Genomic DNA, 26,826 nt, shown 5'->3' with positions numbered 1-26,826 from the left:
TGTTCCCTGCCATGATCCACAGAGAGAGCATGAAGGATCTGGTGAGGCATTTAGTGTGGCTGAATGGTAGAGGGAAAAGATGGCAAGGGACCAGCTTGAAGCTTGTGATGGCTTTTAAGACTAAAGAAATGCAGGGGCGCCTGGGTGGTTCAGTCGGTTAAGCATCTGACTTCAGCTCAGGTCATGATCTCATGGTTAGTGAGTTCGAGCCTGGCGTCTGGCTCTGTGCTGACAGCCTGGAGCCAGCTTCGGATTCTGTGTCTCCTTCTCTCTCTCTGCCCCTCCCCAACTTGTGCTCTGTCTCTCAAAAATAAATAAATGTAAAAAAAAAATTAAAAACAAAACAAAACAAAAAAACAAACTAGTGTATGAGACAGAAATGAGTCAAACGTAGTGGCAGGAACTTCCCATACAGTATCTTGTCTGACTCTTTCCAAATCCTTTGAGGTGCATGCTATTATGCATGCTATTATTATTCATAAGCCACAGACAGAAAAATCAAAGCACAGGGAATTTAAGTAACTTGCCTAAGCTGGACTGTGAACCCATGCAGTGTGTTCATACTATGCTTTCAGGCAGCAGCAAGAGCATTAGTTAAAACGGAAGTGAAGAGGAATGTGATGCTTCTGGGGGAAACTAAGGAGTTTAGAGTACGTACGGCATAAAGCATAAGGCTGTGAGTGCTGAGAGATAAAGCCGGAAAAGTGAACAGGTCCCAGATCATGAAATATGTTGTACAAGGAACTTGGACTTTATGCTTTAGGCAATGAGGACAGCCGGAGATACATATATATACACATATATATATATACACACATATATGTATACGTGTATGTATACATATGTATATACATATATATGTATATACGCATATACGTGTGTATATATATATATATATATATATATATATTTTTTTTTTTTTTTTGCTTTCAAGATCTAGCAAACTATGAAGACAAATAACCATTTACACTCCAACCAGAGGTTTTAAGTAGAGGAGTTGGGTCTGCGTCCCAAATGAGTCACTGTGATGGTTGTGTGTGTGGGATCTATCTGTGGAAGAGCAGAGGCAGTAGAAAGCCCCACCAGATTCAGCGGCAGGAGCAGATGAATGAGTTGGGAGAAGAAAAAGTGTAAGTGAAGAACGACTCCGGGTTTTTCGAGTGCGTGTCTAGTAATTTCAAGGCTGAGAACACGTGAGCAGTCATTCTCCACACAGCAATGAGTGATCTTCCAAAGATATAAATCTGACCATATTGCTTGCCTGCTCAAACCCTTAGAATAAATTAAGTGCCTTTAGAATAAAATTCAAACTCCTTTCTTGCAAGGACTCCAACATTCTGCTCACTTCTCCAATGTCTAGTCCTGCTGCGCAATGCTCCTGCTCCAGGCGGAGTCTCAGGGCCCTTGCACTGACAGTGAGTGCAGTGATTACTGTCTGCCTGGAATGTTCTTCATTTGATTCTTTCAATGGATGATTCCTTCTCTTCCATTCATTTCTTGGCTCAAATACCCTCTTTTTAAATGAGGCGTTTTCCATCACTTGCTGTTCCAGCTGTGTGCCACCCACCACCCCCTCCTGACTCCTATCATTTCCCTTTATTTCCTTCTAAGTTACTATCAAAATCTATAATTAGTGTTATGGAACCAAGGTTTATATCTCCCTCAAATTCGTATGTTGAAGTTAGAATCCCCAATGTGGAGGTATTTGGAGGCAGGGCCTTTGGGAGGTAGTTAGGTTTAGAAAAGGTCATGAGGGTGGGGCCCCATGCTGGGATTAGTGTCCTTGTAAGGAAAGTAAGAGACCAGAGCTTCCACTTGCTCTCTTGCCACTCTGTGAGGACACATCAAGAAGGTGGCTGTCTGTAAGCCAGGAGGAGGGCCTTCACCAAGAACCACCCATGCTGTTACCCTGATCTTGCACCTCCCAGCTTCCAGAACCGGAAGAAATGTTGATTGTTTAAGTCTCCAGTCTACGGAATTGTTACAGTGGCCTGAGCAGACTAAGAAAATTGCTTGTTTTCAATTCAGTAAATATTTAAATGTAGAGAGAATCATGTAATCCCTTTGTACCCAATACCTTCTTTTATCGTAACTGCTGGGTACAGCCTCTGACCTCTGTCCTATTACTTTCTACCTCATTTTCTCAGGCTTCAAGCCTACACCTCCATCGGTTCCTCAAACTCATAGGCACGTTCTTCTAAATGCTTCTGGTACTGGCTGTTCTCTGTCTGACTTTTTCCCCTGACTGCCCCACAGCCAACTCGCACTTTTCACGTCTGTGCTTAAATCACATCTCTCAGGGAGGTGCTTCCAGATTGCTGTATTTAAAACAACAACCTCCTCCCATTAACCTTAGCCTCCTTTCTTGCTTCATTCTTCCCCATGGTACATGTTATCATCTGACATCATATATATGGTACTTACTTAATTTGTCCACTGGCTATCTCCCCATACTAGAATGAAAACCCTAGGAGAGCAGGTAAGTTTTGAATGTTTTGCTCCTCCTTTGCCTATCACAGTGCCTGGCATCTGGTAAGTACTCAAAAATTTGTAGCATTACTTTTTGGTTGTGGGCTGTAGCGATTTCTTACTAGATAGGTCTCCTGAGGCAAGGGAAACAAAAGCAAAAATAAACTACCGGGACCTCGTCAAGATAAAAAGCTTCTGCACAGCGAAGGAAACAATCAACAAAACTCATAACGCAATCTATGAAATGGGAGAAGATAATCACAAATGACGTATCTGATAATGGGTTAGTAGTGAAAATATATAAAGAACTTATCAAACTCAACACCCATAAAACAAACAATCCAGTCAAAAAAATGGGCAGAAGAATGGACATTTTTCCAAAGAAGACATACAGATGGCTAACAGATACATGAAAAGATGTCCAACGTGGCCCATCATCAAGGAAATACAAATCAAAACTAAAATGAGATACCACCTCACACCGTCAGAATGGCTAAAATGAATTAAAGAAAACAAGCAATACTAGCGAGGGTGTGGCCCTTATACTGTTGGGAATGCCACCTGGTGCAGCCACTCTGAAAAACCTGTATGGAGGTTCCTCAAAAAATTAAAAGTAGTGGGTGTTACTGGATTTAGGTCTTAAAGTCATTGCCTTTATTTATTTGTATAGTGTGTAATCTTTCTAATACTAAAACAGGGATTTTTAAAAATGATGTTGTTGATGATAATAGTAACAGCAGCTAACGCTTAAGTAATTATGTTCCTATATGTTAACTGCTTTGCATAAATCACAGCAATTAATCCTCACAAGACCCGTGAGAGGCAGCAGGGTGAAGCCAACCCAGTGTCTGGGTTCAAATTCCAAGCTCTATCATTTACAGGGTATATTAGCTTGAACACATTACTAAAACCCTGTGCCTCAGGACTGTTGTTGTAAAATGAGGACAGTAATAGTAAGATCTACTTCACAGGACTGTCTTGCACGCAATAAACATTCAGTAAACTTGACCACCACCTTTTCACAGATGAAGAATCTGAAAGTTCAAGAGGTTAAGCAAATGGTCTCAGGTGACACAGCTCATCTCTAGAGGAGTCATGATTTGAACTCAAGTTAGAACATCTTTACTCCATACGCTACCCTAGCCAAAAGCATGGCTGGCTGTACTGATGCAGTTAAGGTTCAGAAACACCACCACTCCCTCACCTCCCTGGTTTCTACAAAATTCCAAGATGTTGGATGGGGACACCCAATTTTCTCTCAGGTTTTCCTCACAATTCCCACATCCTTTTTTTTATTAAAAAAAATTTTTTTTTAAGTTTGAGACAGCACAAGTGGGGGAGAGGCAGAGAGGAGAGGGAGAGCGGGAGAGGGGGAGAGGGAGAGAGGGAGAGAGAGAGAGAGAGAAAGAGAGAGAATATCCCAAGCCGGTTCTGTCAGCGCAGAGGCGGATGCGGAGCTCAAACCCAGGAAACCGCTACTAGATCATGACCGGAGCCAAAACCAAGAGTCAGATGCTTTACTGTCTGAGCCACCGAGGCATCCCCCCACATCCTTTAGAGGAGAGATGTGGGTCCTGCTGTGTGACTGTGGGCACATTAGTGTCTCAATGAGCATCAGTTTTCTTATCTGGAAAACCGGATCCTCCCCAGGGACTGAGCCAGATCCAGGATGTGAAGCACCCATGGCTTCTCTGGCCGAATTCTCTTCACTTCCTAGCTCCCACAGGCTGCACCCGCACCAAATTACTCACTCTACACCCTTCATTCAAAACCTTCCCACGTCTAGGGGCGCCTGAGTGGCTCAGTGGGTTAAGCGTCCCACTTTGGCTCAGGTCATGATCTTGCGGTTTGTGAGTTCGAGCCCCGCGTCAGGCTCTGTGCTGACAGCTCAGAGCCTGGAGCCTGCTTGGGATTCTGTGTCTCCCTCTCTGCCCCTCCCCTACTCATGCTCTGTCTCTCTCAATAATAAATTAACGTTAAAAAAAAACCAAAAAGTAAACCTTCCCACGTATTGCTTCTTATTGGTTATTGTCGGGAGAAAGCTAACCCTGATTTCCCAGGTTGATTTCATGTCTATCTACATAGGTATCTACATAGGTAGAAAGGATCACAATTCAGATGGGCCCATTCTAAGAACAAATGCAGTAATTTCCTTGTCCTTGAACACCAGAAAAAGGCCCTGGCCATCAAAGTACTCACTGAAGCCAAACTGGGAGCTTAAGAAAAGAACAAAGCCATAAATCGCTCTTTCTGGTAATGGCGACGGTGAATTTTCCACCATTTTCCCTGTGGCTTTGGACAATCTGTGGGAAAGAAACACAATCATCGTCAGTGATTTACTCCCCTTCGTCACTGGTCTGTCGTAGCCTCATTGCTTTGCTACGGGCACAGCCTCTGCAGTTTTTTCCCCTAGCCTAAACCACTGCACGCGGCCAACCTGCGGACACACCTCCCAACACACACCGCTTGCACGCGCGCACAAGCCCCCGGTCCTCGCGTGCGCGCGCACACCCTGCAGCTGAGGGGAAGGGAGCGCAGAGGAGGGACAGACGCCGCTCCAGCCCTGCAGGCTTCGCTTCCCTGCGGAAGGGCAGGGCAGGGCCGGGCTCCTCCCCAGGTTTGGGCCCCGGCACCCGGGACCGGACCCTGTCCTCTCGGAGGAGCTTCTTGTTTCTCATTCGAGGCTAGGGGTGGGAGATGGGGGGGGGGGGGGTTGGCCCTCGACCTTGGGTCCTTGAAGCGTCCACTCAGGCCCCTCCCGACAGCTCGACCACCTCAGCTTCGAGTCCCCTGCGCAAGCGCTGTCCGGGAAGCCTGGCGGCGGGGGGGGGGGGGGGGGCGCGAGAGAAGAAAAACTGATGGAAAGGCCGGGACGCGATGGCGCTTCCCCCACGCCTCCCCCCACCCCAGGCGCAGGCGCACCGCGACCCTCGCCGGCTTGCAGCAAGCCAGCACTGGGGAAAGCTAGATCGCTCCGCTCGCCGCCGCGGAAGCGGGGGGCGGGGGGGCACGGTTACGCATGCGCGCTGCTGCCCACGTGATACGCCCTCCGCCTGCGCTGCCGCCCGCTCCCGCCCGCCCGCTGGCTGACGTGGAGGGCCCGAGGCGGCGGCGTCGGCGGCGGCCCGCGTCCGAGGCTCGCGGGCGGCGGGCCCCGGTGAGTGCACATCTGGCGCGCGGCGGGGCTCCCGGATGTGTCACCTTGTCGCGCTGCAGCCGAGATGCCCGGGGAGAGGGGCCCTCCACACCCCCTCCGTGGGTGTGTGGTGAGTGTGGGTGTGTGTGCGTCGCCCCGCGTCGCTAGCTGTGGTGCCCGTGGTGTGTCTGCGTGGGTCGGGGTGCCGGTGCGCTGGGGGTGTGGCCGCCTTTTTCGGCCCCAGTGGGTGTGTCCCCTTTGTCTTATGGTCCCCTTCTGCAAGCTTGGGCCCCTCCGGGCGTCTGTGCGAGGGTGGGAGTAGCCCCTTTGTGTGCGCATCCCCCTGCCGCCCGCGCACTCTCGTCTGGAGGGTGACAACTCTGATAGGCGAGGGGTCCTTCGGCCCGGGCGTGCGAGCACGCGCCTGTGTGTCCACTCTCGGCTTCTTTGTGTCGCGACCGTTCTTCTTGGCGTGGGCGCCTGTGGCCCGTGTGGGTGGCCCCTCGTTGTGTCACCGTCCCTCTCCGGGGGGTGCGCGTCCACTCCTCGCGTGGCCGCGCGTTCTGCAGTCGTGACCCTGTCCTGGGGCATCTCCCGCCCAGGTGTGCGTCTTATCGTGTACCCGCCCGCGTGTCGCGCCCGGATCCTGTCGAATGTATGATTCCCCCTTGTGCGCGTTTTCGTTCGCGAGTGTTCGTGAACGTTCGTGCACGCTCCATCCTCTGTGTTTTGTGTGCCTTACGTCTGCGCCACCTGCTTTCGTGAGAATGGCAGTCGAGTCCGGGGGTGGTGGCCTCCTTCCCTGGAAGGGACCAGGGAAGGGAAACGCTCCCCCCTCCCTTCTTTTGGAAGCATCCTCCCACCCCCAACGCTGGTGGGAAGAGGGGAGACGGCAGCGGGTCTGGCCAGCTGCTCTATAGTGTTGGCGACAAGTGTGGCCTGTCGAACCAGCCTATTCTGGGGATGGAATAAGGGGGGAGCCAAGGGCCCAAAATCGAGCCTAGGCGTAGGCGAATTTTGGCTGGTACCCGTGCAGAGTGCCTTTTCCAGAAGCGCCCTAGACACCCAAAGCCCTTCAACTGCAGACTCCTTCCAAAATATACGTACACGCCAGCTGGGTAAATATATTTTAGCTGTTCCTGGGCATTCTTGATCATACTTAACGGTTCGTATAGTGTTTTATGGCGTTCACATAAATTGTCACTTGATTCTGCCCAACACCCTGGCGAGGGGAGTCAAGGTAGACATCTTACAGATTTTACTCCTCCCTTGGGAGCAGTCTCCTTATAGTTACAGCTTCAGTTAGGACATTTTTTTATTGCAAGAAATTTGCATTTTATCCTGAGCAAAATAGGATTTATTACAAGGATACCCAGGGAAAGAGACTTCAAACCCGTTAAAGACCCTACCTTCTACGCCTCCTCTTGCTCAAAGGTTCGTGCTCTGCGCTCAAAGGCTGTGTTTTGGTGTCTGTTTATTTCTGTTCATTTGTTCAGTTTTCTTACCTTTGCCTAATCTCCCTTTTTCTTTTTAACTTCTGGAATAATTCACACATAATATACGTAGGGGGATCTAACCAGTCCATGACCCAGATTTACAAATGTAATTATTTTGCCAGATTTACTTCAGATCCTTTTTTTTTTATAAGAAGTAAAATTGCAGATATTGGAGGTGCTCCGAGCTCCTCCACCTCCTCTAGAGGCAGCCACCGTGTTCCTATTTTATACTTGATTTCACAGTGAATCCGTAAACAATATGTAGTGGTATGTGTTTTAAATTTTAACGGTGTTAAATGATAAGTGTCTTTTGCAACTTGCTTTTTTTGATCAGCATAATATTTTGAGATTTATATACAAATAAATTGGATAATTGTGTTACCTTTGGTTCATTTCAATTACTGGTAAAGAATTCAATTGTATGAATATACCATAATCTATCCATTTCCTTATTGATGGATTTTGAAGTTGTTTCTGGTTTTTGACTCTAAAACAATCCTGCAGTAAACCTCTTTGTACTTGCCTGCTTGTGCACACATTTGGAAGTTTGTCTAGGAAATGCACCTGTAGCAGAGTTGCTAGATAGGTTATGTGCATTTTCAATTTACTAAATATCACACAAGCTCTCAAGGTGGTTGTACTAATTTTCACTCACTGGTTTTGAGTGAGGACACCCATTTATTTCCTCACACCCTTGCTAATATTTTATGTTATTAGACTTTTAACTTTTTTTGTCTTCTCTTTACTGACCAGCTTCCTTGTACTTTAGTGTTTGGCTAAATTTGCTTGCAGCCACCTTGGCTACTGCTCCAGCTCTGTGTCAGATGGGTTCATCTCTCACAGCTAATTTGCTCAGTCTTTATCTCATGTGGTCCTCATAAGTTTAATTCCAGTAAAAATTTATTTTGCACCTATGGTTGATGTAAAGTTAGTAATTTCCGTGATATGTATATGTACCTCTCTAGTGGCAGTTGAGGCGATTTAATTGCTTTTTAAAATACGATGAATGGTTTTGAAAAATCTTTTTTCCTTTTTAATGTAATATTTGATATAATCAAAATATATGTAACACAATAAAGATAATAAAAAACAAAATATATGTAATATATATGCAGGTTATGAAGCAAAATAATAAAATGAACACCAATCAATACACCCAATCCAAGAATCAAAATGACCAATATCGAATGTACTCAACTGCAGAGTGACTACTATCCTGAATGGTGTCATTTCTTGCTTTTTAAATATAATTTTGCCAGATATGTGTATATTCCTCAACAATGTATTGTATGGTTTTTGACTTAAAAAAAAAAAGGAATTCTGGATACAGTTTTCTGAGACTTGGTTGTTTCACTCAATGTTGTTTCTAAGAATCACTGATACTGAGTATAGATGTAAGTCATTTTTTAAGGCTGTGCAATATTCCACGGCGAATATAACACAGTGTATGCATTCTTCTTTGATGAACATTTTGGCTCTTTCTAGGTGTTGCTGTTATGAAATTTTCATACATATCTTCTGGTACACAGTTGCAAGAATTTCTCTAATTTTCATGCTGGGGTGTATGACCCTCAGGGGAGTAATGAAGGTATTTCTAGGCAGTACTTGGGCACCACGGATATTAATGCCTCCATTTCTAGATGATTAAATTCCATGTGTACTCTTTCCTGACGTTGGTAATGCCTGAGGCCTGTAATAGAGGCCTCCTGTTGCTTCCACTTTCACCTTACCTTTCCTAGTAGCACTTCTACCTTAGATAAGGAAGGCATACCACTCATCCACATGGAGTCTGACGAAGGCATTGTTCCAAGTGGAAAAACTCCATGGAAAACAAAGAGATAATTTAAAATCTAGTGTATGTTGTTAGAGAAAGCCTTTTTAAATCCAGGCACTTCCCATTTCCTCAAGACTGCATTTGCAGTACATTTTAACACTTATCTTCAATTATCAGTGTATATAGTTATTGTTGATCAATCGTATGCAGTAATACTTATAACAATTTAAGCCAGTGATGTGTCAGCTTTATTTTTAAATGTCACAAGAAATTCATCCTTTGCAATTATTTAAACTTAGACTGAGCATTTTAGGTGTCATCTTAGTGTGAAATGATTAGAAGTATTTTTTGTGGTTTGTGAGTAAAAAAAGGTTGGAATACCACTGTGGTAAGCTATTTGCTAGAAGTGAAATTGCTGGATTATGGGGTATGAATGTTCAACTTTACCAAATTGTTTTTTCTGAAGTGGTTGTACCACCTTGTACTTCGACTAGCAGTTTTGTCAATTTATATACTTGGATGAGCAGTGTGTAAGAGTTATGGTTGATCTGTATCCACTCCAACACTTATTATCATCATCAGATTTCTTTATATCTGCTGATCAAATGGGTATGAAATGATTTGTCATTGTGATTTTAACTTGCATTTCTTTGTTAATGAGTTTGAGCATCTTTTCACATGTTTATGAACGGTTTTCCTTTTGTGACATGCCTGTTCGTATCTTTTACCCATTTTTCTGTTGTCTTTTAAAACTAACAAATGGGTAACAGTGATCCTTTATTGATTGTATGCATTGTAAATATCTTCTTCCAGTTCATGGCTTGTCTTTTTACTCTTTATGGTGTATTTTGGTGAACAGAAGTTCTTAATTTTAATGTAATCTAATTGGAAACTTTACCTGGCCTTGGAATTATAAAGACGTTCTCCTATGTTTCTTTTTAGAAGTTTTAAAATGATGTCTTTCACATTTAAATTCATAATCCATCTGGTATTGATTTTTGTGTATAGTGTGAGGCACTGATCCACATTCATTTTTTTTTCCTCCATGTGGCTATAGCTGTCCTCATACCATAGGTGGAATTGTCCCTCTGTTCACCAGCATGGGTTTGTTTCTGGCTCCCTTTTTCTTTGCCACTTGTTTCCTTGTCTATCTCTGTGTTATACCACACTGTTATAATTATTAATCCTATAGCTTTACCAGAAATCTTGCTATTTGGGGCAGGGGGTCTTGAGTCTCAGCTGTTCTTGGACCTCTGTTCTTGTTTTAAGAGTCAACTTGTCACATGACATGAAAAACTCTTTGGGAATTAATTGGAATTATTGAATCAATTTGAGGGAGAATTGAAATCTTTAAGATTTTGAGCCTTCCTGTCTGAGAAAATGGTATGTATTTCTATTTATTTAGGTTTTTAATGTCTTTTAATTTGGTTTTGTAACTTTATACAGAGAGAACATTAAACATTAAAATATTCTAATGTTTCTAGTAGTTTTGTTTCAATTATAAATGGTGTTATTTTTTAAGATTCTATTTTCTGTGTTTACTGTTAGCAAATAGAAATTTAATGGATTTTTATATTAGTCTTTAGTCACCCAATTGATAAACTTTTATTGTTTCTAATATATTTTCTGTAATTCTTTTGAGTTTTCTATGTGAATAATTATGTCATTGCAAATACACTTTTTGTTTTTCCTTTCAATTATTTTCCTTAAAATTTTTTTTTCTTGTCTTAATATGCTGGCATACTTTTACATCTACGTTCAATGGAAGTGATGATTGTTCATTAAAAGTGATTGTAGTGGACATATACATGTCTCATTCCCGATTTTAAAGGGAATGTTTCTGCATTAAAAATATTTAAGTTCTTGTAAATAACTCTTTATAAGTTAGGGAAGTCTTTGCAGTTTTGTCACATGCCTTTCTGCATGGGACAGAAAAACTTGAGAGAGAGTATCTTGTAGTTTTTCTTTTTTAATCTGTTAAATGTAGTGGATTTCAGTTAATACATTTTAAAATTCTTAATTCTTTTTTGTATTCTCTACTGAGATAAACCCAAATTGATCTTAGTGAATTGTTTTGTTTTTTTTTTTTTTTTTTTTTTTTTTTTTTTTATGAACTACTGGATTGAGTTTGCTAATATTAGGATTTTTTTTATCTGTTTATGAGTGAAATCACATATCATTATTCTTTATTGACTATCTTGTCTGATTTTGGCATTAATGTTACGCCACCCTCATACAATTAAAGAATAGTTCTTTTTTTTTTTCTGTTCCCTGGGACAGTTTGGATTGGGGTGATTTGTTTCTTAAATGTTTGGTGGAATTTACCCCTAAGATCATTTGGATCTAATGTTTTCTTTGTAGAAAGATTGTAAATGGTTGATAATTTGGTAGTAATTAGCAATGGAATAATAGTAGGACTTTAAATTTTCCATTGCTTTTAATCAGTTTTGGTAAGTTTAAGAAATTTGTCTTTTCAACAAAAACTTGAAGTTGATTGGCATCAAGTTCATGGTATTATCTTAATTTCTACCCCCTTTTTTTTTTTTTTTATGTTTATTTATTTTTGAGAGAGAGGGAGAGACAGAGCATGAGCAGGGAAGGGGCAGAGAGAGAGGGAGACACAATCCAAAGCAGGCTCCAGGCTCTGAGCTTTCAGCACAGAGCCCAACACGGGGCTTGAACTCACAAACTGCGAGATCATGACCTGCGCCTGTGCTGAAGTCAGACGCTCAGCCAACTGAGCCACTCAGGTGCCCTCTTAATTCCCTTTTTAATTTATGCTTTATCTGTAGTTATGTTCCCTTTCTCATTTGTTTTGTTTATTTATTATTATTATTTTTTATTTTGGAAGAGAGAGAAAGAGAGTGCAGGGGAGGAGCAGAGAGAGAGGGAGAGAGAGAATCCCAAGCAGGCCCCATACTGTCATTACAGAGTGTCGATGCGGGGTTCAATCCCACTCACCTTGAGATCATGACCTGAGACAAAATCAAGAGTTGGTGCTTACCTGACTGAGCCATCCAGGCGCCCCAACCCCCTTTTCTCATTTTGAATATTTGTGTGTGACTTCTCTTTTTTCTAGATTAATCTTGCCAAAAATTTGTCTATTTTACTAATCTTGGAAATGGATTAATTTTTGGCATAATTCTATTAAATTTTTGTTGTTGTTCATTGACTCCTTTTCGTTTATTTACTTCCTTTTTCTTTCTTTGGGCTTATATTACTTTTTTAACTTAAATTCCATGTTTAACTTAGTAATTTCCAGCCATTGTTATTACCTAGTATAAGTGTGTTAGGCTGTAAACTTAACCCAAAATTTATTTTTGCCTTAGCTAACATTGTTTAATTTACAATGTTTTCATTAACTTTCAAATATAAGTGCTTTAAAATTTTCATTTTGATTTCTTCTTTGATGTACATGTTTTAAAATTTTCTTTGAAACATGTAACATGTTTTTTTAATTTTCAAAAGTATCTACATTAACATTTTTCTTTTTGTTATTCACTCCTAAATTGTGTTATCAGAGAATGTAGTATTTTGTCTTTTAAAAAATGTTTGCTTGCTCTCAGTTTGTGGCCTTGTACATAGTGAATAATAACTGTTAAGTGTGTACTTGTGACAAGTATGTGCTTTCTAACTGTTATGTATCTGTTAGATCAAACTTGCAAATTGTGTTGTTCAGACTGTCTTTATTAATTTTTGTTTCACTGGTCATTAATTGAGAAAGATGTGTGCAATCTCCTGCTACTACTTTCTAACTGACTTCCTATAGTTCTAACAACTTTTCTGATGTGTGGTGAGATTATTTGATTAGGGATGTAAAAGTTTAACATTATTTTCTTGATGGATTGAATCTTTTCTATTATGCTGTGATCCTCTCCATGCTTAATTTAGCTTTTTGTGTTAGCATCTATTTAGTCTATCTCACCTTCCTTTTGGTGGTAATTTACCTGGAATATACTTCTCCTTTATTTTGCTGTCACTTTTTTTATGCCCTGACATTTTAGGTTTCTGTTACAGAGAATATATTACTGGATTTTTCTTTCAATCCAGTCAGTTTATGTCTTTTAGTTGGTATTCTTTAAGAAGTTAGTTCAAGTCTCTTGGTAGCTCAATTTTTATATAAAATTATTTTGATTTTATCCTTGTTCTTGAGAGAGGTTTGATGGGTATACACATTCTAGGTTGATCGATTATTTTCTGTCCACATGGTGAAGATATTATTCTACATGGAAAGCCTCCTGTGCGTTCATTTTTGCTACTTTGAAGAAACTTCTTTTTCTTTTGGTTGCATTGGATATTCTATCTTTGGTGCTGTGTCATTTCCTTTTTAAGTCTAATGGAGATTACTTTTTGTTTATCCTCTTTTGGATACACACATTTCTTGATTCTGAATTTTGTTGGATTCTGAATTTTGTCTTTCAAGAGGTCTAGAAGATTCTGAGCCTTGTAATAAATATTGTCTCTTTGGAAATTTAGTTGAATGTGTATGTATTGAACTGTTTCCAGGTTAGGTACTTTTCATCTTTCATAGTTTTCATTTCCTTGTTTCCCTATCAGAATTTACAGTGCTGGGTAATTTTATCAGCCATATCTTCTAGTTCATCAATTTCTCTTCATCTGTGCTTAGTCTTCTCTATAATGCGTCCGTTTTTTCCCTTTTACTCTTAACCGTTATATTTTTTATTTGTAAAAGTTCCACTTGGTTCTTTTTTCAGATACATCAAGTCTTTCTTTCATGTTGCTTCCTCGTTTTTCTGAACCCATGGGTATTCTGTGGACTGTATCTGGCAGTCCCAATGTCTGATGTCTTTAGGGATCTAAATTTATTCCTTGTTTTTTTCTGTTGTCTATCTCTCATATTGGGTTGTCACCTCCTATGCTTGATGATCTTTGGTTATGAACTCTTTGATCTTTCTCCGTGGGATCTTGAGAGTTTGATTTGGAGGCCCTTTTCTTCTGATAGGATTTGTATCATGTTTGGTTGGGAGCCAGGGAGTTTACATTGGACCACTTTCGGTGTCTTCACTTTGCTTCTGGCCCAGGGCTGTGTCCGTTGCTGCTCTTGGCAATACTACTTGTAGCTCTTGACTCTCAGCTTTAGTTTTTAGCCAGAGGTTTGTTGCTTTTGGGGGGAAAGGGTGGTTTTAGACATTCCTAGTTCTATAAGCTCAGCAAAATTTAAAAAATTTTAGAATCGAGGATCTACTTTGTTTTGCAGTGAGAGTCCCCTATTAGTTCATTGTAACTGATGGGTTTAGAAGTCTTTTACATTCTTACTTGAGTGTATTAGAAAGAAAAAAAAAAGTCCTTCCAAGTGTAAGGTTTCTTGTGGTATCAAATTTTCTATTAAAACAAGATTAGATCTGAGTTAAAAGTTGAGTTATTCTCAAAAAAATATTGAATAACAGTAGTAGAGGTAGCAAGTGGATTTAGTAAAGTTTTCTACTTAGGGAGCTTGAATAAAAAATTTGGCAAGTACTGAGCTAGGGAATCAAGATGAATAGGGCACAGTGTACCCTCTCAGCCCTACAAAGATAAGCCTGTGGTGACCAGTGTGAGAACTGCTGTCAAAAAGATGTGGGCAGGGCGCTCTGGGCTTATGGAGAAGAGGTGCAGAAAGGAACTTGGTAGTAGTAGTAAGAAGATCAGGAAATGCTTCCCAGACTGGTAGGCCTTAGGTGGTTGTAGAACAAGGTTTGTGTATGAATCAGAGGCAGTTGAGTATGAATGTCTTCTGTGTTGCATGTTGTGGACTGACTGGAAATAAAAGCAGAAACAGGATTATTAAAGACCTTCCAAGCTGCAGTACAAAGTTTGGACTTTATTCTGAAGGTGAAGGGAAGCTATTGAATGATTTTAAGCAGTAAAATGTTATGGTCAGAGTTTTAGAGAGTGCCAAGTTTGAAGGCAAATCACCAGCTGGGAGTCTGCTTGTTAAGTTAGTTCAGAGAAGAAAAGATGAAGCGAAAATGAAGGTAGTGTCATTGGCATGAACAGGTGTATGGGTGCTAATTTTAGATTTCATAGGTGGGTAGAAACGACAGGACTTTGTGGTCAGATGGATAGGAATGTTGAGAGAGACTGGGGAGTCCAGATTGCCTCCGGATCACTGGTTTGCTTAACCACGTGGCATGTAGAACAGTTGACTGGTAACATACGGAAAGAGGAGAGAACTTCGTTTCATTTGTTTGTTTTTGAAGAAAAAGATAAGTTTATTTTTGAACTTAATCTGAGGAACTTGTGGGACATCTTGTTGACGGGGACTATAGAGATGCAGTGCAGCCTGGAGAAATTAGAGACTTGAGCATCTGGCCGTTTCAGCCGTTGTTTGCTTCAGTGCAGTTTGAGATAATTTAAAGTGGCGCATGGATTCTGTAATAGTTAAGAACTTAATGTGTATGAAAAATGTAAATTGTATCTCAAATCTATGATATCATGGATATTACCACTTAGGCCAAGTGAGCCCAATAAAAGAGAACTACTAAATAAATAAAAATACATGCGATATGTGGAAATGGCAAAAATCATGGTGAAGCTGTGCAAATGATGGAAGTGCAGAAAGTACTATTTTGAAGCCCTGGGTATGGTGGATGAGGTCACCGAGGAGAGAGTAAGCCTGAAAAAAAAAAGAGAGGTGACATTTGGGTGGCGGGGAATGGAGAAGAAGAGCCCATGGAAACTGAGGAAAAGCAGCCAGAAGAATAGGAGGAAAACCAGGAGAAGATGGTCTTTGGAGTCCATATGAAGAGTTCTGAGAAGGAGGAAGTGGTCAACAGCGTCAAGTAAGTTGTAAGCTGAAAAGTGCTCTTTGGACTTAGCAGTTAAGGTAGACCATTTAGCTGGAAGCATCCAAACAGTGGATTTTTAAAAATATGCATCTAATACTAATGTTAACAATAGCTGATATTTATAATATTTCCTATATGCCATGTACTATTCTAAGCACTATAAACGTGTTACTGGTTAATCAAATAGGTAGTATTGCTATCCCCATTGGAAATGTGAGGAAAGCGAAGTACAGAGAAGTTAAGTGACTCGCCCAAGATCACACACTCAGGAAATGAGGGAGCCAGGATTCAAGCCCAGGCAGTCTGGTTCCAGAGTCCATGCTCTTAATTAACCACTGTGCCATATTGCCTCTTTGGTTAAAACAAGGTAGAAAATAAAAATTACACGAGTGTCTAATCATAGAATAGTTGGTATAGGGTGTGGTGAGTCAGGTGTGATGTCAGTGAGATCTGCCAGGCTGTGAATGACCAGCATGCTGTCACAGTGGCTCAGTCTCCTGGGTATGAGCACATTAATTGGATTATAACTGATGCCGTGATGGCGATGTGTGGGCTATGACAGAGAGTTCTTGGCTCTACACACACAGAATGTTTGTAAGGCAGATGAATTAAAAAGTGTATATATTTTCCAGGATAGCATATGTCCCACTTTATGTGCCATACCTTGGGTGCTAAAAAGTCTGTTTTTTCCAGTCATTCGCTTTTGGAGTTAAATTCTCCAAACTCTGGAAACCTTGTTCATACAGACAGTTCAGGTTCCAGACATAATAGATAATCAGTCTCTTGTAGAAGGTCATTAATGACCTTGTTGTAAGCAGTTTTCCTTGAATAACAGAGGTGGAAAGCCAGTTGCAGAAAGCTGAAAGGATTCGAATGGGAGAAAAGGGAGGAAGAATTCTTGATGAAGGATGTCTGTGGTAGGAGGCAGGGGACACAAGAGCTGTATGACTCTTGGTTGTGGTCAGAAAGGAGCTAATCAAAGTTAAAGGTTTAAAAACTGGCTTAAACCTGCACAGTGATCTGGGGTGTAGCCTTGGGAAGGAAGAGCCTTGGTGTCACAGGTGGTGAAGATCATTTTAGCCAAGGAGGTGAATGGTAAGGCTGGGGTCCTGAAGGGATCGTGTATACAGGCCTTGGTGTGGCTGGGTTGGTGAGAGTTTGGAGGAGAGAGGGGAACACTGTGATGATTGCCAGTGTTCTTAAACATGGCAACAAGCAAGAATTGGCTAGGTGGCAGTGACAAGGAAGAGTGTGTGAGAGGAGAGACTATGGAATCAGAGGACCTAAGTTTAAATCCTTCTAGCTTGGTGACCTTGAGCAAATTACTTAATTTTACTAAGCATGCTTCTTATCTGCACACTGGAGGTGATGATCGGACCTGAGAATTGCTGCGAGGATGAATGAGATGGTGTATGTGAAAATGTTTGGTACCACGTGTGACAAATAGCATGAATAGTTTGCTAGGGAGATGGTTCTTGTTCTTCACTTCTGCTACTGTGAGGTTTTCGTACAGCGAATTGGACACAAGAAGAATTAAAAGAACAGGTTTGTATTTCAAGGACTGACGGTGGTCTTGCTTAGGAAAAAAGAAGCTTTGTTTGTCCTAACAGGAGCGGGGCGATAGTGGTGAAGTGGAAAGGTGTAAGAAACGGTGTTCATGATGGTGCTGGTGAGGAGAGGGAAAGACGGCCGTTACATGGGCGAGAGTTAGAAGTACTACCATGCTGCATTTTTCAGTGATACTTAGGTTTTGTAGCTAATCTCTGATAGCTATAAATCTTTATTATTGAACTTTCTTCTGGAAAAAAGCCTTAGTCTGAAACTCCAGCCCTAATTTCCCTCTCCCCCCATTGAAATGATTCTTTTTAAAACATAGTTAATATGTTTGATAATACGAGGCTGTTGATAATATGAGGGTTTTTGCCTACCTTTGCAATCTAGCAGTGCTCTGTGGTGTGGTAGTTGTGAGAGTGAGAGATGCAGTGATTGTTAGGAGGATGGAAGTCTGGATGCGGCTGTGGGAAGTTGGGAGATTGACAGTCTCACCCAGGACCACTCCAGCTCTGCCTCTTTGTCCAAGACAGGAACACTCACGGAGGGACGGATAGCAGAATATGAACAGCCAGTAAGACACCATTTTCTCAGTGGAGTCAGGATTTACTTCTGGCCAGGAGGTTGAGAATGTAGGAGAGTTTGTGTGTGATGAAATGGCGTATTTTATAGGATGCAGTAAAAGCAGATGGTGTAGAAGGGCAGCAGTGGAAAGATGTCTTTTGTTCATTCAGCAAACAATTATTTGAGGGCTTACCATGTGCCAGGCACATACAAAAGTGAGTAAAATGCCCTTAATTATCTCCCAGCTAAGGGAGACATGCAAACAGATAAATTCAGAGTAGAGATGGTGACTATGTGAGTCTAAGGAAGAAAAGAAAGATAAACTGATCATTTGAGGAGAGTTGGGGAAAGAATAGCAGACTGAGGATGAGAATCTTCCAGAGCTCAGTGTCCTTATTGATTATTTTGAGGAGGCCTAAGTTCCAAGGATTTTTCTAATATACCATAGAAGCCAGGAAAACTGCTTCTCATATTATCTCAAATGACTTAATTACTAATTTGGGTTTGTGTTATTTCCTTAGGATGGTACAGCATGGATGATTTTGCCCTGGGAGATTTCACTGTAGTAGATGATGCCTTGTTAGAAGATTGCCCTTATGTGGACGATTGTGTCCTTGCTCCTGAATTTATGTCCAATGATTGTGTTCGTGTGACTCAACTTTACTGCAATGGGGTGGTAAGATTTGTTGATTCTTTAACATTGTGTCTTCTTCTTCTTCTTTTTTTAATGTTTATTTCTTTATTTTGAGAGAGAGAGAGAGTGAGAGGAGGGGCAGAGAGAGAGGGACAAAGAGAATCCCAAGCAGGCTCGGTGATAACAGCCTGGGCCTGATGTGGGGCTGGATCTCAGGAACCGTGAGATCATGGCCTAGGGCGAAATCAAGAGTCGGATAGTTAGCCAACTGAGCCACCGAGGTCCCCCTAACATTGTGTCTTCTTAAAGGCTTATCATTTTATTGAGGTATAATTGACCTAAAACATTGTATTAGTTTCCCATGTACGATATAATGACTTGAAATACGTATGTGTCGTGAAATTATCACCACAGTAAGTTTAGTTAAAACTACGTTCATTACTGTTCGTAGTTAAAGATCTTTTTTTATTCTGAGAACTTTTAATGTCTACTTTTTAAAGGTGTTTTGATTTAGAGCTATGGGAGTAAAGATGTTTTTGTGGTACACAAGTTTTTAAAAAAAATTTTTTAATGTTTATTTTTGACAGAGAGAGAGAGAGAGAGAGCGTGCACACATATAAGTGGGGAAGGGACAGAGAGAGAGGGAGACACAGAATCTGAAACAGGCTCCAGGCTTTGAGCTCTCAGCATAGAGCCCGATGCGGGGCTCGAACTCACGGACAGTGAGATCATGACCTGAGCTGAAGTTGGACGCTCAACCGACTGAGCCACCCAGGTGCCCCTGTGGTACACAAGTTTTACAGGAGGTACAAATGTGATTTCAGAAGGGAAAGTAAGCAGTGCCTCAACAAGAATGTACAATACCAGAGAATGAGTGATGAGGAAATATGGTTTTCTGACTGGAGATTAGAATGGTTCTTAAGAGAGAGCCGTAGATACAGACTCAGGAGAAATGAAATGCTTTGAAAAAAGGCTTAAAGGCTCACCACTGAGCAAAGATAGTGTAATCAAAGTATATAAGTAAATGGGCACTGAAATTTGTTACTTTAGTACTGATAATCCTTACATTAAAAATTGAAAGCTGTATTGTTGCATTTCACCAGATACAAATCAAAAGAATTTTTTTCTATTTAGGGGATGCAGTATAAAGATTTTACCCAAAGTGAGAGAAACTTAGGTGAGTAACTTGGTATTTTAATTTGTTAAAAGACTGTAATGGGAGGTTCATCCATTCGCATCAACATACCAGTCCTACATATCTGTCATTTTTATTTTTTGATTTATGTCTTTTTAAAACATTTTTAACGTTTATTTATTTTTGAGAGACAGAGAGAGAGCGCAAAAAGGGGAGGGGCAGAGAGAGAGACACACAGAATCTGAAGCAGGCTCCAGGCTCCAAGCTGTCAGAACAGAGCCCGATGCAGGGCTCGAACCCACAAGCCGTGAGATCGTGACCTGAACCAAAGTCGGACACTTAACCGACTGAGCCACCCAGGCACCTTGGTTTATGTTTTTTTGTTTGTTTGTTTGTTTGTTTTTTGCTCATTTGTTTTTTAATTTGGCTTCATGCCCAGCACAGAGCCCACTGTGGGTCTTGAACTCACGACCCTTAGATCAGGACCTGATCTGAAATCATGTCAGACATTTAACCAACTGAGCCACTCAGGTGCCCCGATTTATATATTTTTAGTTGAAGTATAGTTGGTATACAGTATTCTATTAGTTTCAGGTGTACAACATTTATATATATTAGGAAATGCTCACCATAATAGTTACCATATGTTACCATACAGAGTTATTACCTTGCTGATGACGATATCCCTCATCCTGTCTATACTTTACAGCCCTGTGATTTATTTGTCTTATGACCGGAAGTTTTACCTCCTAATGCCCTTCACCTATCCTGCTCACCCCTTTCTTTTTTACCTTTCCATATCTGTTGTAACCTTTCCTTTATTAACAGTGTTGATTTATTTCAAAACGAGGCACAAAATATTAATTGAGTACTTTTTTCTAATTAAGAATTTGATATCTGCAATATGTGGTGTAGTAAACCAGTTTCTGTCCTGCAAGATTACTGTGATGCCATTAAAATACACATCTTCTGGCCACTTCTGTTTCAACGTCAGCACAGTTCTGTAATATCAAGGTTGCATCCTTGTGTGGAGGCTGGGTAAGTTACTACATGTTATTTGTTTTGTGTAAACAGTTGTAAGCATGTTGCCCATTATTAAGGAACACCAAGTATAATGGAAGCCTTATTCTTTTTAAAAAATTTTGTTTTTTTAACGTTTATTTATTTTTGAGACAGAGAGAGAGCATGAACAGGGGAGGGGCAGAGAGAGAGGGAGACACAGAATCTGAAACAGGCTTCAGGCTCTGAGCTGTCAGCACAGAGCCCGACGCGGGGCTCGAACTCACGGACCGCGAGATCGTGACCTGAGCTGAAGTCGGCCGCTTAACCGACTGAGCCACACAGGCGCCCCTGGAAGCCTTATTCTTATTCTTATGTCTTATTCTAATATATTGTTCACCTTCACTGTAATGTAATAAGGTGGAAAAAGTTAATGCTTTGGATTTAGATATGATTGACTAATCATGGTAACGAATGAATATCTGAAGAGCATAGATGGTAGGTTTGAAACCTACCTAGGGAAAATTAATATGCTTGTTTATAAATAAGAGTATTGTTATACAGAAGGGAGAAAAAAGTACAGAATTTTGTCCACTTAATAAATAACTTACTGTTACCTAGAGTGAAGAGAGAATTTTTTTCCAAATAGTTTAAATTGAGGTATAATGTATAGTAAAGTATAAAAGTCAATGAATTTTTATATATAAGAACCTGATGTTTTAAAAATGAATTTGTATTTAAGCAGTTCTCATGCTTCTGAGATAAGTTTGAAAAAATTACAACATCTAGAATTGATGGAAGATATTGTGGATTTGGCAAAGAAAGTTGTGGTAAGTGATAGAATCCCCCATATCTAGGGAATATAAATACTCATAGGGTGTCAGGGCCACGTTAGTAACTTATAGTGGCTAACAGGTTATGGTTTCAGTTTGGTTTAACATGACATTATTCTGCTACCCATGAGTTTGCTGTGTATTTGAGAGATTAGATGGACCGCTATTTTCATGGCTCTGACATGAATGATGAGATCCAGGACTATTCCTTGTCAGTAAAGAATAGAAACTGGAATTTGGCACAGATGAAAGTATGCTCCTGGTTCACAGGAACTTCTGTCGCTGAAAGTGACAAGGTTCTCTCTTATAAAATCATGCCACTGTCACTATCACCACAATAAATACTACTTTGTGGTAAACTTTTATTATGCCGTATTTGAGGTAGTATCCCTGTACTGCACTGAGGGTTATTTTTTTTCCCTGTGAAAGCCATTTAGTAGTTTTTCTTACTTCAGTTGGTTATGGAGCCAAGTGTTTTTCTTGGTATTATTCTGATTGCAAACTTAAATAAAAGACATTCTGATATTTATTTCCTGCTGATAATCCTTTGCTATAACTTCTGTCAGCCAGTGTAGTTGCTTTTTTTTTTTAATGTTTATTTTTGAGAGCGAGAGAACATGAGCAGGAGAAGGGCAGAGAGAAGGGGGCAGAGGATCCCAAGCGGGCTTTGCGCTGACAGCAGAGACCCTGATGAAGGACTCAAACTCACAAACTGAGATCATGACCTGAGCTGAAGTCGGACACTTAACTGAGCCACCCAGGTGCCCCAGCCAATGTAGTTTTATAAAAAATTTGGTGTGGGGTGCCTGGGTGGCTCAGTTGGTTAAGCTTCTGACTCTTAGTTTCGGCTCAGGTCATGATCTCCTGGTTTCATGGGTTCCGCCAGCTCAGAGCCTGCTTGGAATTCTCTCTTCCTCCTGCTCTCTGCCCCTACACCACTCATGCAGTCTGTCTCTCTTGGAATGAACTTTAAAATCCATACATCTAAAAGGTACACTGAGTCATTTTATTATTAGAAGCCAATTTAAGACTATTTCTTAATTCTTGTTTCAGGGTTCTTAGGAGGTAAATTGGGCATGAAAGTACTTGTAGGAAGTGGACTCTGAACACATAGCAGTATTCATGAAATGTAGGATTTTTTTTTTGTTTGTTTTTTTGTTTTTTTTGTCCACTGGAAAATTCAAGTGTAATTCATTGAATAAGGAAATAACTGTGTTTTTTTGTTTTGTTTTGTTTTGCAGAACGACTCATTCTTTATTGGAGGCTTATTGAGAATTGGTTATAAAATAGAAAATGTAAGTGTTAGATATGGGAAGCAGGCACAACAACTGCCAGTAACTGGCAGTCATCTCACTGGTCATTGCCCATGGATCGAGTTCACATGTTTAGTGTTTTACATGTAGTATTTGGTAGTATCGATTTCTATATTTTGCTTAAAAAATCTCCTTACTCTGGAGGTTTGCATCATTTTCTTCTCCCTCCCGTGTAAGTAGTATAATTTTGAGCTTCTTTTACAAGTTGATTCTTTTTTCTTTTTTAGATTATTTACCTTGCATATATTCTCCCAAATGAAATTACTAGGTCTCTAGTATGAACATTTTGGATATGTAATTACTAGATAATCTCCAGGTACAATAATCCAATTTTTAATGCTACTGGTAACATAAACATCTACCTGTTTCCCTTAAGCCTGATGCCAGCATCGATAACTCCACTACTTCTGAAGTCATTTCATATATATGTGTTTTTTTAATGTTTTTATTTATTTTTGAGAGGCAGAAAGAGAGCATGAGCGGGGAGGGGGCAGAGAGAGAGAGGGAGCCACAGAATCTGAAGCAGGCTCCAGGCTTCAAGCTGTCAACACAGAGCCCAGTTCGGGGCTCGAACCCACGAACTGCAAGATCATGACCTAAGCTAAAGTTGGACGCTCAACTGACTGAGCCACCCAGGCGCCCCATATATATATATATATATATATATATACATACATATATATATATATATATATATATATACATACATATATATATATATATACACACACACACACACACGCACACTCATATGTATATATACATATATATACGTATATGTGTACGTATATACACATGTATACACATATATATGTATATATACGTATATATACGTATATGCGTACGTATATACCCATATATACGTGTATATATGTGTGTGTGTGTATATATATATATAGTTTGTTTTTATTTTTATTTTTTTTAATTTAATTTTGAAAGACAGAGTGCAAGTGGAGGAGGGCAGAGAGAGAGGGAAATACAGAATCTGAAGTAGGCTCCAGGCTCTGAGCTGTCAGCACAGAGCCTGATGTGGGGCTTGAATTCACGAACCGTGAAATCATGACCTGAGCCGAAGTCAGACACTTAGCTGACTGAGCTACCCAGGCACCCCTGAAGTCATTTTAGACCAGAAGTATGAATAACATTCTTGTGAACTCCTGACTCTTCATGAAGATCTTTGCACTGAATGCTCATTTGAGCAGTTGTGCTTTTCTTCTGTTGTTTATCTGCTTACTCTTCTCTGTTTGCCACAGACTATTTAAAATACCCAGTCCTGCGGTGCTGGGGGACTCAGTCAGTTAAGCGTCCAACTCTTGATCTCGGCTCAGGTCACAATCTCACGGTTCGTGAGTTCGAGCCCCACGTTGGGCTCTGTGCTGATAGTACGGAACCTGCTTGGGATTCTGTTTCTCCTTCTTTGTACCCCTCCCCCACTGTGCGTGTTCTCTCTCTCTCAAAATAAATAAACTTAAAAAATTAAAAATTTTTTTGAATGTTAATTTTTGAGAGAGCATGAGCGGGGTAGGGGCAGAGAGAGAGGGAGACACAGAATCTGAAGCAGGCTCCAGGCTCTGAGCTGTCAGCACAGAACCCAGTGTGGGGCTCGAACTCACAAATCGCGAGATCATGACCTGAGCTGAAGTTGGGTGCTTAACCGAGTGAGCCACCCAGGTGCCCTCCAAAAATGTTTTTAAAATACACAGTCCCTTTCATGAACCTTAATCTCTATACCTTTCACTTTGTGGTAAGGGTGGAAGTCCTGGTTTAGATGAGATCTGAGACCCCTCACTCACCTTTTGTTATTGTACTTTAGTGCTACATAGAGCATCCTCTGGCCAGGTTGTAAACCTCAGCTTCCAGGTCTGTAATCATTGAAGCAGCATCCTGTTCTCTGAGGGTGGCCTGAGGTTACTTAAAGATGTAACGTGTGAGTCCATGGTATCTGTTAACTTACAAATCGGGGTCCAGCTGTTCTAAGTTGCATGCTAGTGTAATGAAAGTAGGAGATCATGTAAGTTTTTATCAAGAATCTAAATGCTATATGTTACATATATGGTGTCACATGTAAATTTAGAGTTAATACCCAAATCACATTCTTTATCCATCTTTTTGATACAGAAAATCTTGGCAATGGAAGAAGCTTTGAATTGGGTGAAATACACAGGTGATGTAACAATTCTACCTAAATTAGGAGCGGTTGACAATTGTTGGCCTATGTTAAGTATTTTCTTCACTGAATGTAAGTATACATGCATTAAATTGTTTCTTGACTCAGTTTTTAAAGGAATTATTTGGGAAATGGAATGTGTGGTTATTTATCTTAGGATTTTTTTTTTTTCAACGTTTATTTATTTTTGGGACAGAGAGAGACAGAGCATGAACGGGGGAGGGGCAGAGAGAGAGGGAGACACAGAATCAGAAACAGGCTCCAGGCTCTGAGCCATCAGCCCAGAGCCCGATGCGGGGCTCGAACTCCCGGACCACGAGATCGTGACCTGGCTGAAGTCGGACGCTTAACCGACTGCGCCACCCAGGCGCCCCATCTTAGGATTTTTTTTTAATGTTTGTTTATTTTTAAGAGAGAGAGAGGAACACAGAGCACAAGCAGGAGAGGGGCAGAGAGAGAGGGAGACACAGAATCCAAAGCAGACTCCAGGCTCAGCTGTCAGTACAGAGCCCAACATGGAGCTTGAACTCATGAACCGCGAGATAATGACCTGAGCCACGTTAGGTCCTCAACCGACTGAGCCACCCAGGCATCCCTATATTAGGATTTAAAAAAATGTTTTTCTCTTGTGAATAAGAGAAAAGCCTGAATAAGAGAACTTTAAGCTTATAGTTTTATTCTTCTGTACTTCCTGTCTTAATGTTTTTTATGACATCATACTTCTAAAAATCCTACCTAATGAATGTCATGTTATTATATATAATACCCAGAAAAAGAGATCACAACTGGCACTTTATGTATTCTCATTCAAAAGAGAAATAAGGGGGCACTTGGGTGGCTCAGTCGGTTAAGCATCTGACTTCGGCTCAGGTCATGATCTCACGGTTCCTGAGTTCAAGCCCCACATGGGGCTCTGAGCTGTCAGCACAGAGCCCAGTGCGGGGCTGGAACTCCCGAACTGCGAGGTCCTGACCTGAGCTGAAGTTGGGCACTTACTGACTGAGCCACCCAGGTGCCCCTAGCTATAGGGATCTTGAAGCAGAAGATATTTGGCTCCTTAGTTGATGATGACTGGTAATTTGCCATCCCCACTGAGAAGAGGTCGAGTCTTATGCTGTTTAATGTAAGTGGTAGAGAGAAATTAAGCTTAAACATGAAGGCTGGGCTGATAGAGGTGGTTCTCCTCATTGTTCTGGAGGCCTTTAATTACAGGGTAGATTTTATGGTAAAAGTGGAGGAGCAGTATCCCATCAGGCACCCATGTGGACTCGGTTCCAACGCTCTTTCTCTGTTCTCTTCTTTACAATAGCTGTCTTATGGTAGCTGCTGTTGTCCTTATTTTAGAAGTAAGCAAACTAAGGCTTTGGGAGGTTAAGTGATATTTCTGCAATCTAGTGAGTAGTACAGCCTAGGTGAGAGGTCAAGATTCCCTAATTTCAAAGCCTAGGTTTTTATCCTGTAATCTTACTTTATCCCTTATTAATTACTTTATTTGGTGACCTTTCAAAATTCTTTCTTATATCTTAGATTTTAGATACTTTTTTCACCTTGGAAATGTATGTGTTTGGTAGAGGCTTAACTATGATTTTGTTGGGATAAAATTACTATCCGTTAAAAAATATTTTTTATAGAATAGATAAAAATATAGAAAATGAAGTCTTGGTATACTTTTAATATAAGTTTTGGTTATTACCTACTGTGTTTTAATTAGTTTATTAAATTTTTAAAAGAATGGTATTTCAAATAACATTTTAACATTTCATTCATGAGAGTCAGAATGTTAAATTAAGATATTTAAAATTATTTGTTACATTAAATACATTTTAGAGAGTTTTCCCTGTTTTTGTTGTTAGACATTTTTATTGAATATTGTGCCAGGTACAGCATACATGCTCAGTAATGTTTGTGGAACTGACTTGAGTAATTATGAGACCTGTTTGGAATATCATGACCGAACATTTATTTAA

General features: G+C 40.7%; 2 protein-coding genes across 14 annotated transcripts in view; one reads left to right on the top strand and one right to left on the bottom strand.

Moving 5' to 3' along the window:
• Positions 1-5,474, bottom strand: part of LOC123610590 (phosphatidylinositol glycan anchor biosynthesis class P) — a 35,755-nt gene extending 30,281 nt beyond the window's left edge. For 4 of the 7 annotated variants that reach the window (XR_006718218.1, XR_006718217.1, XM_045501405.1 and 1 more), the window contains exons 1-2: positions 5,195-5,385; positions 4,669-4,772 (exon numbers count right to left, since the gene is read on the bottom strand). Coding sequence is in view for 5 of the 7 variants with exons in the window: in XM_045501405.1 (XP_045357361.1) it covers positions 4,669-4,750 (82 nt within the window). In the remaining 2 variants the exon portion in view is untranslated. The other 3 variants (XM_045501406.1, XM_045501409.1, XM_045501404.1) reach the window with 3 other exon arrangements.
• Positions 5,475-5,516: 42 nt separating this feature from the next.
• TTC3 (tetratricopeptide repeat domain 3) overlaps positions 5,517-26,826 on the top strand; it is a 127,745-nt gene continuing 106,435 nt past the window's right edge. For 2 of the 7 annotated variants that reach the window (XM_045501396.1, XM_045501395.1), the window contains exons 1-7: positions 5,517-5,735; positions 18,300-18,454; positions 19,547-19,589; positions 20,435-20,585; positions 21,289-21,376; positions 22,621-22,674; positions 24,811-24,931. In XM_045501396.1, the coding sequence (XP_045357352.1) occupies positions 18,311-18,454; positions 19,547-19,589; positions 20,435-20,585; positions 21,289-21,376; positions 22,621-22,674; positions 24,811-24,931 (601 nt within the window). In that variant the 5' untranslated portion in view covers positions 5,517-5,735; positions 18,300-18,310. Of the gene's footprint in view, positions 5,736-10,958; positions 15,658-18,299; positions 18,455-19,546; positions 19,590-20,434; positions 20,586-21,288; positions 21,377-22,620; positions 22,675-24,810; positions 24,932-26,826 lie in introns of those variants that run through there. The other 5 variants (XM_045501398.1, XM_045501399.1, XM_045501397.1 and 2 more) reach the window with 5 other exon arrangements.

Source organism: Leopardus geoffroyi, chromosome C2 (genome assembly GCF_018350155.1).
Source record: "Leopardus geoffroyi isolate Oge1 chromosome C2, O.geoffroyi_Oge1_pat1.0, whole genome shotgun sequence".
NCBI lineage: Eukaryota > Metazoa > Chordata > Mammalia > Carnivora > Felidae > Leopardus > Leopardus geoffroyi.
Note: the sequence above shows the minus strand (reverse complement) of the source record. Positions and strands in the feature narration are given on the sequence as shown.